At 38.1% G+C, this 13,533-nt stretch overlaps 1 protein-coding gene across 1 annotated transcript in view; it reads left to right on the top strand.

Annotated features, from left to right (window-relative positions):
* Positions 1-220: 220 nt before the first annotated feature.
* Positions 221-13,533, top strand: part of LOC104081363 (PAB-dependent poly(A)-specific ribonuclease subunit PAN3 {ECO:0000255|HAMAP-Rule:MF_03181}-like) — a gene marked incomplete at both ends in the record, with an annotated part of 39,254 nt that continues 25,941 nt past the window's right edge. The window contains 2 exons of the mRNA XM_009584085.1: positions 221-361; positions 7,388-7,509. Of these exons, the coding sequence (XP_009582380.1) occupies positions 221-361; positions 7,388-7,509 (263 nt within the window). The remainder of the gene's footprint in view (positions 362-7,387; positions 7,510-13,533) is intronic.

Genomic DNA, 13,533 nt, shown 5'->3' with positions numbered 1-13,533 from the left:
GGTATTGAAGAATGTAAAGAAAGCACTATTACTGTTGTAATTGTTTTTCTACTTCAAAGGCAATGATGAAAAGGAGGGGGTGTGTGGGATAGTTACATTATGTAAGCAAACTCTATATGCTGTATCTTAATAATTCGAAGTTTTGATAATGTTTTTTAAGATACAGAGCATCCCCATTTAGTTTCTATTTAGCAGGTATTAGATAACTGATTTTTTGTAGGTATCACTGTAGGAGTGGGCCTTCAGGAAGGATTTGAATGCCCAGAAAATAGTGACCTTGGGGACCAGCTCAGAAAGAGTTCCATGTGTAAGGAACCGCCTAGAAGCAAATTTAGACTGCTGCGGGAAAAGTGGACAAATGGTAAGTGAGGGTGGGGTGGTAAACAGAGGCAGAAGCACTTCTGTAGAACCTCAAAAGCAGAAAAAATAATCTTGGTTGTGAGGCAGCTGATGAAAAGGGGGTCAGTGGAGAGATTTAGATAATAAGCTGATGTGGCTGATGTTTTCCTGATCTGTTGCTTTCTAGTAAAGATGTAATGCATTACACCACCAGAAAAATGGTGTGGTGAATCACTGTGTATTGGAGATGAGTTGGAGTAGATCACACTCTGTGTGTGTGCGCGCGCACGCCTGTGTTTGTTCCATCCGTCTTTCAGGAGTTAAAAAAGTTCCAATTATGTAATTGTTTTGTTTGATCTTCAAAGATACTTTGTGCTTAGAAGCTAATTGTATTTTTTAATTTGCTTCCTAACAGCCTTTTACTCCTAACCTTTTTTTTAAAATTTGAGAATAGAGATTTAGAAACAAAGTACAGGTACACAAAAGTGAGGGTAGAGACATGCATTGTAGAAGTTGTTATCAGGTTGGTTATGTGATATGCAATTCCTGTAGTCTGTGGGTAGGCTCCCTTAACTTCAGTTGGTCTAATGCTGATGCAACTGGCAGGAAGACCTTTCCTTTCTTTTATGCATTCTCCCCCACTGCTGTAAAGAATGTCCTAAGGGTCTGTTCAGGTTATCTGCAAGTGTTTCATACAACTATTTATATAAAAAAAAGGTTGAGTTTTAGGTACAGGGAGACTATTAAAAACAAAAGGTTAAACGTGTGCTTTGAAGAATTTGATGCAGTTTATTAAATAATTTGATGCAATATATTAGGAATTGTGAAAGCTTTTGGAGAGGGTTAGCTCTGAAAGCTATGATATTAAGTAATTGCATTACTTTGAATTGCTGTTTCTGATAACAGAGTAGTTCTGATAACTCTTTCGAAAGTATCAATTTTAATTTCTATTATCACTATGCTTTTGGACTTGGTCCATGACGAGGAGTCCTGCTGCTCTAGACTCTGTACTAAGATTTTTACAGAGCAAAAAGATGGCACCTATCCTTTTTTTCAGTCTTTATCAGATGCTTCTATGATATGCGAGATTAAAAAAAAAAAAAAAAAAAAGACACCCCAGTGATTTAATATTATGGTAAAGATTGCTGTTTTCCTTTGCTTGCCCATGAATATCTCATCGCCTTGTGGGAGTGTTTGTAAATAAGGCAGCATTTCCCAAACTGTTTTCCTTCCTGTCTGCCTTTCAGCCAACTTGGTTCATTTGTGCTGTCTGCCCTCCAACTGCACTCTCTGTCACAGCATCCTAACTCAGGCGTGTGCTTTTACTTTTGCTCCTCATGCCTGAGGGTGTCGTTCACTTTCTTTGTCTGTTGTCTCTATTTCAGTGCTTCCTAGTCTGTGTTTCAAAAACATTGTATTAAATGCGAGAGGCGTAAAAACATCAGAGAATCCACTTTCCCTAACAAGTTGCAACAGTAGTGACACCGCAGAGAAAGTAACACTGAGATGCACATACTAGTATGTGTAGTGCTTGTGAACTGCTACAGAAGTGTACAAGTGAGGTTAGTACCACAAGCACATGATTATTTCCTGATACAAACATGTCAGTACCAAACAAAGTAGGACAAGTATAAGCTCCTCTGACACCTTGGTGCATCTAGGAGACTAAAAGGACACAAGTCTTAAATGACTTGCCATAGATAGGCTTTGTATAAAAGTTTTATTGTTCTTGTCTCAATATTAGGATAGCTATCTCTGTGTAAAATTCCACCGGTGGTATGGCACTGCAGTTTTTACTGCTTTATATCTAGCTGAGATAACACCTTGTCCTTTGTATGCACATGTATGCAATGAACCTATGATTCAATTTACCGAGCTGTGTTGAGGTGAAAAGTGCCTGCACTGTTGCAGTGCTGGGAGTTTAAATCAAGATTACCTCTCTATATAAACTTTTTTCCCAGCATAAAAATAATTGTAGTATAGTTTTTTAAGCAGTGATAATAGCAAAATGAATTATTTCAATCCGTATTTTATTACCTCGCCAGAAGTCTTTAAATTGTTGTTTTGAAAAATATGTCAACAAAAATCTGTTGTGATCTTACTTTAGCCCATTCATTTTTGGAGCAATATATCATATTACTGTAAAGGATCCTTTTTTATATTAAGAACAGTTTCTGAGATGATCAGTGCTGATACTAAGTTCATAAAAGAAGCTGTATAGGATATTACAGTATTTGTTTACTGGTTAGTAAAATGTTAGAATGAAAATATCAGAAATGACATCTTTTCAGGTAGTATTAGTATTCAGATAGTGCTAATATTAGACAAGATGAGCATTAAACTAAAACCAACCAAAACCCACTGATTCTGTGGTTGAAGCATGTGTGTTGAGTTCACCACAGTAGTACTCAAGCACTTGGGCTGTGATGAGATCCTTTGTTCCTGAAAAATGTGTTTGTAATAACTAAGGCAAAAATAACTATCTGGGTTTTTTCCTCTTTGGTGCCTGCATCTGACGGGAAGCCTACTTTCTGCTAAAATTCTGTGGGAGAAGAATTATATAAGAAGATATTTATTTTTAATTGCAGTTGTCACATTAAGCTGCAGTGTTACTCACCAAGCAAAAAATTATTAGATAATGTGTGTATAAAAAGTAGAAAACATCTTCTGAATTTCTCAAGATGTTTTATTTAATTTCTTTCCAGAATTGCCAGGATGTACCTTCTGGCTTTAATATTGATGGAATTTAGAAATTTCTTCTTTTTTTCACATATGTGCTTACATAACGTGTTAGCATTTTTTCCCCCCACTGGATTCCTGGTTGTTCCCTCGCACATCCATCCTTTCTTCTCAGACCTGCCTAGTCAACCTTTCTACTTTTATAAGGAAGTTGTTGCTTCTCTCCAAGGAAAAGCCCGTTGAAAATATATGCAACTTCAATGCATGGATAGTACTGTTACACAAGAGAAAGGCATGTTCCTTTAGCAAAAATAGCCAATTCAAGACTTTCCTAAAATTGTCTAAACTTACTTACCTAAAGTTATAATCAATTCTTTAAAAGAGAAAAAGACATAAGCCTTAGAAGTTTTTTATCTGTCATTCTAACAGCGCTATGTGCAGAGTGTTTGAAAGTGTGTGCTCACAATTGTTATATAGGAAAGATCTGGATAGACAAATCGAACGCAGGGTCTAATATAAATTAGTAAACACATGAGAATAAAGATTTTATAAGGACTAAGATCTTCTCTTTCCAGCTTAGACTTCTATTTTTTTTTAATACCAGACTGCTTGTGTGGTGAAGTGTGCCTATTTCTGAAGACCTTCTCCTGTGGATTGCTTATGAAAAATCACTTTTCTTTTTTCATGCTCTGAACTACTGTGGTCCTGCAGAAGCAAGTGAGAATTTATGATTTGCCAAATGTCTGGCAGAAGGAGGATAAAAGCCTTCTACTTCTAATGGAGAAGGCCAGGTGCCAAATAGAGTAAAACTGCCTTGGCTGTTTAGGTATTTGCTGAGCTTTCATCTCTGTAACAGCTCAATGTCCCTTCTTTGAACAGAAATGGAGTACGTAGTGAACACTCTTTTTTGGTTCTATAGGCAATGCAGGAATTCCTTTTTTTTTTCTTTGTACCTATGTAAGCTGCGTCTTTTCTGTTTAGTCTTAATTTTCTTGCTTGTTACTATAGGGAAGTTAGTTTAAAGAAGCAAGTTTAAGGAAGCTAGTGTTGAGTTTTCTTTTGAAGGCAATAGTTGTACTTACACTTCTAGAGCATGCTGTTCTGAATACGAGCTACTGCCAAGAAAACTGCCCTCTGCTCCACTGAGCTTACTTCTGATGGTTTTCTTTTGATTATTCCTGCAGAATATGTTTTTTTGGGGTCTTGGTCCCTCTGCTAGAGGTGTGTTTCTAGACCGTTTGGAAGAGGACAATAGAAAGCCTCATAGTTGAAAGCCGTCTTGAAATTGCTATGGTACCAGTAGAATTGAGTGGTACAAAGGTGGATCAGCACTGGAGTAGAGCAATTTGTAGTAACGGCACCAGGAGGCTGATCAGTATGGCCAAACCATTGCACTTCAGTAGAGAGATGGTCTTCATACAGCTAGATGAAAGAAAATATTCTGGAGTAGCTTTTGCTATCTGGAGTGCCCAGTTAGATATCAGTGTGTCAATAGAAAGCCTACATTGTAGCTTTGAGCAGCTTTAAGTGGTTTGGATAGGCTTGCATAGCAAATACCAGCAGTAGAAAGGCAGCAGTGTCAAAAGATCAACTTTGTCATTCCCAGCAGCGTCTTCAGCCTTGCTCAGCTCTGGGGTTGCTGCCTGAAGTCTGCTCCTGCTTGCAGCTTGAGCTGCCTGGCACTTAGAATGCTTCAGCTAGACTAGGAGCAGAGCACCTGGTACTGTGTGCCCTAGCAAGGCTACCTGCACTGGCTCCAGTGCTTTGTTTGGATAATGGGTGACTGCAGCTGTACCAGCTGTCTGGAGCTATTGGAGGTCAGCTCTGGTGTTTTTTCACACTGAAGGGGCTCTTCACATCCCTTACTGCTGATAGTGGCAAAATTTGCAAGCTTTCACTTGCGTCTTTCCAGTTTTGAGGATTTTGTGCATTAACTGTATGTGTGCAACAGAGAAATGAAGGTATGTGGGTTCTTATGGTGACTCTAGCATAGTGAGGAGTGGTGGGAGAAGCAGAAAGAATCGGCTGTTTCTTAATTCTTGAACAGAGGCTGAAGGATTTGTAAAGCTGATGGTGTAATCTGAGGGAGTCGCTTGCTAGTTTGTTAAAAAATGGATAAAATCTGGAGTGTCTGACAGAAGTATAAGATGAAATAGCAGATATACTGCTAAAATTATATAGTGTACCTTGAAATGACAGTTGTTCCTGGAAATTAAACAGTTTTTCTTGCTCTTTTACAGTCAAGATGTAGCATAAAAACTGCAGCAGTTTTTGGTAATGGCTGAAATGCAGGCAGAGAAAGCTATATTGAAAGTGCATTTTTAAAATAAATAAAAAACACCCTGTGAACCCTGAATAATTTAAGTGCAAACTAGACTGAAACTACTAATAATTAAACACGGATTTGCTATCTTCTGGTTTTCTTGTATGAGAGAGTTGTAGTATTTTTCATGATGCCAGAAAACGATTGTGTTAAAATGCTAACCTTCACAGTGCGAGTTATGGACTGACTGTAGCAGGTAGGATGAGACAGTAATTGGCATTACTGCAGACATTAATATTTTCCCTGATGCTGTAGTTCAACCATACAATACTTTTCCTAGGCTTTTGAATGTAAATTTCCCAAATGAAGGCAAAAGAGGGACAGATGTTTAAAAGACAAAGCGAAAAAGCTTTGTCTTTTTTAGGGATGTAGCAAGAGGACTTGTGAAGTGGCTGCTCCTTATGAAGGAGGATCTAGGGCATAGATAGTGGAGGGAGTTTTATTTTCCTATTCTCTTAGCTAACTTTTAAAACTTTAAAAAAAAACCCCCAACATATTGCAATTCATTAGTAATTAGCATCTTTAAAGTTCCTTAGGTGTCTCCCTCACACCTGCAGAGTATGCAAATAACGTTCTAGATTTGTCAGCGATATTGTAAGAATCTTTCTCTTGCAAAGCTGGTCTGCGTTGCGACTGAAGTACTCGGTTTATTTGATCTCTCTCCACACAGAGCTCTTCATTTGAGGTGCTGTTGGTGTTGCCCCTGGTTGGCTAGTTCACACAGCTCCAGTCTCAGGGAGTGCAGCTGGGCGGCGTTTCCATCTGTCTGTAGTATGGATGCTGCTAGTCATCTTCCTCTTACAGCTCTTCCTATGATTTCATCCGGCTGTACTACTTTTGCTGTTTCCTGTGCCTACAGCATGGAAATGGCTCACCAGGTTATGTAGTCTCTTTTGGAGGGAAAATTCCGATTCTGATGAAATTTGAGGGTTATAATCTGCCTTCCTTTAGCTCTGCCACAAAGTCACATTTTATTTCCTTTGAGGAGTAGGATCAGGAAGTTGTTTCCAGGTGTCGCCTGCTGGCTGCGAGTCCTCCCAGAAGTTCAAGTCGGATAGTTTGGTACAGGATGTTCTTCTGAGCTGGATGTGTGCCTTCCTGCCTTGGAGCTACCAATTACTCATGCCTGTTGGCTTGCAGTGGCCTGGCCATACTGATTAGTGTCTTTATAATTTGCTGTGGGTGTTTTTGTGGAAGCTTAATTTGAAATATAGCTCGTATACCATTGTAAACTCTTTTTTTTTGTTACCGAAGTAATACCTGCTTGAGTGTTTTGTGTTAATTATGACTGCTTCTTGTTCTCTGTAGTCTCACAGTATTGAATTCATTTATTTGTGGTTAAAGTACTGTGCTTGTACGTCAAGGCCCTTGTTTCTAGACAGGGGATTTATTTCTTCTTACATCCTTCACGCTTGCTTTCAGTCCAAAAGAGTTTTTTGGCCACATTTCATAAAATTGTTGCCACTTTATGAAGTATGAGATAATAAAAATAGTCTTATGCTCTTAAGGAAGCTTTTAAAGTGTTTGTGCTTTGTTGAAAGGACTTGAGATATTTTTAAATGTACATTTTCTGTGTGTTACCCTTTAAAAGAAGCAGTACATCCAGTTAAAAACTCTACTCGACAGATATATTTTCAAGATTTATATGCAAGAATATAGGTTTTCTTAAAATAAGCTTGCCTTCTAGTTTTTTTTAGTTGATTTATTTTCTTTCTGATATCATTACTTGCCTTGTTATTCTTGTTTCTACAGTTCAAACTCTTCATCGTTTCTGTCAAAACTTCTTACTTTTCTGCATCTTTCTGTATTTGTGCTGTAACTTCATGCTGCATATGCTGTCATTTAGCAACCTCTTTCATAAAGTTTCTTACTCGTTCTGTGCACTAATATGTTTTTAGTTGTTTTGCTGAGAAGATAGGTTTGAAATAGTGTTACCGACCTTTTCCCATTGTACCCCCCTGCCAAAAAAAAAATAGGAGAGATATTAGCAAATAAACGCATGGTAAACTAAATTTTTTCTGAAACACTTTTCTTTTTTTCTTTTAGTTCCCGGAATAGATGGCGGTGGGTTAGCTGATGCTAGTCTCACAGATTCCTACTTTAGCACCAGCTTCATTGGCGTTAATGGATTTGGAAGTCCCGCTGAAACAAAGTATCCCATGATGCAGGTAATAGCAGTGAATTGTGTAGTGTTTCATTAGTTCTGGCTGGCATTACACCAAGAAGGGAAAACTGTTCGAGAGGCAGGAAAAAAGGAGCCTTCTGGTATGTGTCATCTTGTAGAATATACAGAGTATATACTCACTTTAATTTTGCAAATGGAAATGAAACAATATCATTGCTTTAAAATTAGTCTGTTTTTATTGGCACTTATCTGAGATGTTGCGTTGGGCTTTGCCACATATATTAACTTTCTGTTTGTCGTGCCTAGATTTCTCTTTAGGCTCATAGCTTATTTTGATAGCCTTTTACTAAATATATAAAAATTAGATTTTGAAACATTTCAAGGATCAGAAGTCACTGTGAACTGTCAAACCTGTAAATTACTTAGTCTCTGGTGGCGTTCAGCGATGTCGAATTCACGTTAAAATCTTCTGAAATTCTTGTATTTATAGTGTTCTGTAGATGTTGGCATAGGAACTCCCATGAGGTGGAATTTATTGTGTAGGTAGTATTATGCAAAATTTACAGCAAAAGGCTGTCATATTTAAAACCTAATTAATAATTAAAACTGAAATGAGTATCTGTTGAATTAACACATGAAGTACTATAATAACTCCCTCAAACTGTTATGCTTTTTAAAAGCTGAAAAGAAGGCAGTTTCTCCCTGTACTCAAAGGTTTAACAAATCAGTTTCTGGTAAATGAAAGAGAGCACAAGTCAAACACAGTTCGCACTGAGTCCTGACAACAGCTCTCTTCTTTTATATCAAGGAAACTCGCCTTATGAGCTTACTTTGATCTCAGTTGTGGCTGTATTATGGATTGAAAAGTAACTCGGCAAAAGGGAAATAATTAGGTGTGTTCCCCTTTTTCTTTTCTTTTTTTTACTGCATGTTTTCAAGAAGGCTGGATTTTCTCATTCAACAGAATTGTGACACTATGGAAATGTTTATTACTGGCAGCGATGCATGATGTAAAAAGAAAAATTTTAACCTCTGATCCTACTATTGAAGCTGGAAGTTACAGATTTTGGTATCACTGAGATCATATAATTTTATCCTTTTAGCACAAAGTCATTATGTTTTGTATCCTTAAACTGTATTCTTCAGCAACATTGGTGTCTTTCTAAACACAAATTTTTAATTATAACTGTTTCTTCTAGAAAGACAATAAGGCATGCATCTAACATGAATGCTTATAGGATTTGTTTAAAATACTTTACTAATGCCTGTGAGATTACAGTCGAGGCATTATGTTTCTCTTTGAGAAAAAAGAAATTGATGTGCCTCTTACCCATTGGAGGCTAAGGAAAATTACTTCTGAAAAAGGATTTCATTAGTGTTAAGAAAGTGCTTACAGGCATTAAACTACAGTTTAAAAAGCTTTCTTATATTTTTTTTTTCCCTTTGAATCATGTAATTTAAGTTCTTGTTTGCATAGGTAAAGCTGGTAATGCTGTCTGTTTTGATTGTGTGTCAGCTTCTAAATTAAGTCCATACTGACAAAGTTTAGCCACTTGGAATGCAGTTTTTCCATGTCATTCAGCCCTTTGGAGAACAAGGCGAGGGAAAAATCTTAGTGACTTTTACTTTAAATAATACTAATGCTTTATGGTTTGGAATGGAGACTTTAAATCTGATAGATTGGTGGTTGTGTCAAGGATATACCTTTTGCTCTCTCTCTGAAAATTTGCCCAGATTTTGTCACTTGATTAAACCTTTGCAAAACTGGTTTATATAGACCCACTGGAGACTTCCTAGATGTTAGATAATTTCCCAAAGATGTAGTCTGCATTGGCATGTTCCAGCTTGAGTACATTCTTACAGTTACTGCTCTGGCCTAATCTAGGCTCAGGAATGCTGATCTGCTTTGTTTCCTTCCTTCCTTTTCTTCCACTTCAGACTGAAGCAGCATGGAAGTGGATCTGTATTTAATGAAAAAGAGAGCTGCATCTGTGTTAATTGGAGCAGAGGGGTGTATAAGGGAAAAGAGACTTATGCTGTGGGCTTAGAGAAACTGAGCTGAAGATAAGTGGATAAGAAACTTGGAAACACTGAGCAAAGGGACTGAAGCTGAGAGGAGATGTTGGTGGGACACTCACAGAATGGGGACTGGAATTGCACAAAAAAACCCCACAGAAGTTGGGACAAAGAAACAAGTTGGCATAATGCAAAGTTGCTGCAAAGTAGGGTGGAGAGAACAAATCCATGTGCCTATTTCTCTCCAAGTCCTTGAATCAAACTAAAGATACTGAAAATGTAGAGTTCTGCCATCGATGAAACATCAGAAGTCTTCTGTAAAATATCTCATTAGCTTCTCAGTTTTGCTTTTGCAGATGAAAACATCAGTTCCGTCTATGTTACTTAGTTATCTCTGGTGGATCTGTGCAGTTCACAAATAGATGCATCAGTGATGCAATACGAGGAAATTTTTCAGCTTGTTTTTTAAAATTGGGAAATTGCATAAACATGCAAATAAACACACTGCTAGAAAAACACTAGTAAGATACAGTTAGATGTTAAGAAATGTTAAGTTTAGGTTGCCAATGCAACCTTGAGGTTATATATTGAGATGTGTTCTTCTTCATAACACTGTATAATTTTTTCAGTGGAAAAATTATAAGTGGGACTTACTCAGGACACAAGATGTGTGGTGCATGCGTAATGAGCATCCATTTGATAGTCAACTAAGTGTTCATCTTACGGTGCCATGCCTTACTCCTGCATGCTGTTCACATCCTTCTTGTGAAGACTGTTAGTTGGCAGTGCGCTTTCCTGTGCAGGTTGTTGTATCCAACTTGGTGAAACACCTTCCTTGTGAAAGAAGAAAGTAGTCTGCATTTTATAGAGGCATGAGAAGAAAAAGGATGGCAATTAAACAAACAAAAAACACCCCCAACAGTGCTGGCAAACTAGAGACCCCAGAGTTTTTGGAACTAACCTGTACAGCTGGAAGGTGAGGAATGGAGTTAATGACCACCTGTAGAAAGCTTGGTTCAAGTTGCCTAACTGGCCTCAATCTAGCAAACATAGTAATAAAGTCAGTCTTTTCTGAGTAATGTTCGTTTTCTTTTACCATGAGATAATCTTTCTGCAGTCCATGCATTATTCACTAGATACTTTCCAACACAATCATCAGGGATTCAGTAGATAAGTCGTCTTGACTATTCCTAATTAATTTCCAGAATGTATTTGTTATGTGCAGCAAATAAAACTGAGGTTTGTTGAAAATAGTATGTTATTGTGTATATTGGGGTTGTTATAATGCATATGCAATGGAGCCAAATTGCCTCAAGCAAAGCTATATCCAAATTCTGCAATCATTATGTTTTTGTGTGCAGTGCATAATCTGTGTTACGGTGTTAAGTAAGCAGCAAAAGGAAGGAAAGTAAAAGTGGATTGTATCATGGTGAATTGGGGAGGGGATGTGCTTCTTTCATCATAAATAATGTAGGTGACTAGTGTCAACATTTCTGCAGAACGGGTATTTCTGACTTGGAGATTTCATTTGTATGTGTTGAAGAATATTTTATGAAATCTAGAACATCTCATTGGGGTTAGATTAGTGGTGAAGACACAATTAATGGCAATGCTTATTTTGCAGTGGAAAAAGAGTAAAAATCCTTGGTACAGTTGGGAAGAGGCAGGATTTTTGAAGTGGCCATGGCTCATTCTTCTTTTTCCTTCCTTTCTGAAAAAATATCTCTTTGACTCATTCTTCCACTCCTTCTACCTCAAAGGTCTTTGCTGTTAGCCAACCTTTCATTGGCCCACCATTGGCCTCTTCCGTTGTTACTAACTAGTTACCTATTGATTCATAGTCTCCTGTCCTCATTGGTTTGCGTTTTCCTGTAATACAGTTTTGTTTCGTGTGTCTTTTCTTCCCTGAATCTGCATGTGCTTTCATATACTACATTAGCAGTATTGGCTTCCAGCTTATCAAAGCGTATATTTTCTATTTTTCCCTTCTCTAACTAATAACAGAGCAGGCCTGCACAACACATGGCCCACAGGCTGCATGCTGTCCTCGAAGCTGTTCTTTTTCTTTTTGGCATAGCAGCAGCCAAGAGACAGTCAGAGGTGTTGTTCAAGAAGCAGCTCATTGCTTTTGGCTTTCCCAGCAGTGAGGAGGCAGGAGCTGGCTGGCCAGGATGCCTCTGATGCTTGGCTGTTTGCTCAGTTGCTCTGCATGTGCCACTTGGCTAGCTGGTGTCTCTGTTCCTCTGGCATTAGTGCTGCCCTTTGACTAATTCGTGGCTTGATCAAGGATACAGGTGGTGCTGGAAAGAGCTTTAGCAGTATTATGTTGGGATGGTAAAAGGACATGTGAATCATCTGGCGGAATTTATAGCAGGATGAGGCAGAGGAGTACCTTGATGTTAAAACTTCTAATACCATATTAGAATTGAGAAATTTGGTTGTAAGAGCATAAAACAGCAGAAGTGTCTTCATGTATGTTACTTCACAGAAATCCAATTTTCCTTATTTTGATAGGATAAGATTTATTACTACATGGCTTCTATTGGACTGAAGGTTATGTAGAAAGTAAGACTCTCAACTTTTCAATTGATCACTCTAATCAAAATAAAAAAGGACGTAACAGTCTTCAGTATTAAAGTTGGCAAGGCCAAGCAATGGAGAAGAATTGGTCTTACTTGTTTTCACCATGCTAATGTTGGTGTACTAAGTGTTCTTCAAAAGCCTGAGAAGCAGAGACCATGCTTACTTCAAAGCCTTGCAGCTGAATAAACACAAAGACCTTTGTTCCCATTGCTGCATCTGCCAAGAGTAGAGTAATAAAACTCTCCTTATAGCACAGAAGCTTGTAAATGTCTTCAATTTTTAACTGTTGAGAACTGAGTGGAACTACAGACGTGCTATTTTAAATATAAAATTATGCAGTTGTTTACATAATGCTTTCTGAAGAAATCCAGTTGCTTTAGTTCAAACAGTTGTGAGTGGGACATGCTGTAAATGGTGCCAAATATGCTAACTGTGGAAAACAAGTTTTGGGTTGTTTAGAAAAGAAAACTAAAGGTATCACCCTTTGTAGGTCACAGAATCTGACAACTAAACAATGATTTGTTTGGTTGTGACAATCTCATGATTTTACAGGATGACTTCTTTTATAGTCCAATTAACATTATTCTAGAAATTACAAAGAAATATTCTGAAATTCAGTTCCAGTAGAACAGTTTTAAGATGAAGAGAATAGCTTGTGACATAGTACAAAACATTTTAAGATAACATACTTAGCACAGGAATGAACCTGAGGAAAGTGCTTATTTTCTCAGGGTTCAGGTGAGGAATATGGAGGCATAGGGAACAAATGCCATCTCTTTTGTGTTTTGGGGAAAAGAAATGGTAGAGAAGAAAGCAAAAACCCTCACTTAAGATAAGTCTTGTAACATAAGCTATGTAAAATTAGATCTAATTGTGTGCAGCAAAGCTTTATTCATCCTCTATGTTGATGAGAATTTTGTAACTACATACTTTAGTGGAGGGAGATGAAAGTAAAGCAAACTTGTCTTAAGTGCAGCTATAATTTCGGGTTTTGCTACTGAACATTGAAGGGTGGAGGCAAGGTGGTGTATTCCTTTAGAAAGTGGAAATATTCTCTTCCTAGCATACTGCACCGAGGAAGTATTGAAAAGGAAGTGAATGGTGTCTTGGGCTGCATTAGGTAAAGCATTGCTAACAGGTCAAGGGAGGTGATCCTTCCCCTCTGCTCAGCACTGGTGAAGTCTCACCTGGAGTGCTGGGCTTCTCAGTACGAGAGACATGGACATACTGGAGAGAGTCCAGCGAAGGCCCGTGAAGATGATGAGGGGACTGGAGCATCTGTCCTGTGAGGAAATGCTGAGAGAGCTGGGCCTGTTCAGCCTGGAGAAGAGAAGGCTCAGGGGAATCTCATCCATGTACGTAAATACCTGAAGGGAGGGTGCAAAGAGGACTGGGTCAGGCTCTCTTCAGTGGTGTCCAATGACAGGATCAGAGGCAATGGGCACAGACTGAAACACAGGAGGTTCCC

This window comes from Fulmarus glacialis, unplaced genomic scaffold, assembly GCF_000690835.1.
Source record: "Fulmarus glacialis isolate BGI_N327 unplaced genomic scaffold, ASM69083v1 scaffold7718, whole genome shotgun sequence".
NCBI classification, from domain to species: Eukaryota; Metazoa; Chordata; class Aves; order Procellariiformes; family Procellariidae; genus Fulmarus; species Fulmarus glacialis.
The sequence above is the reverse complement of the archived record's forward strand: the minus strand, read 5'-3'. Positions and strand labels throughout refer to the sequence as shown.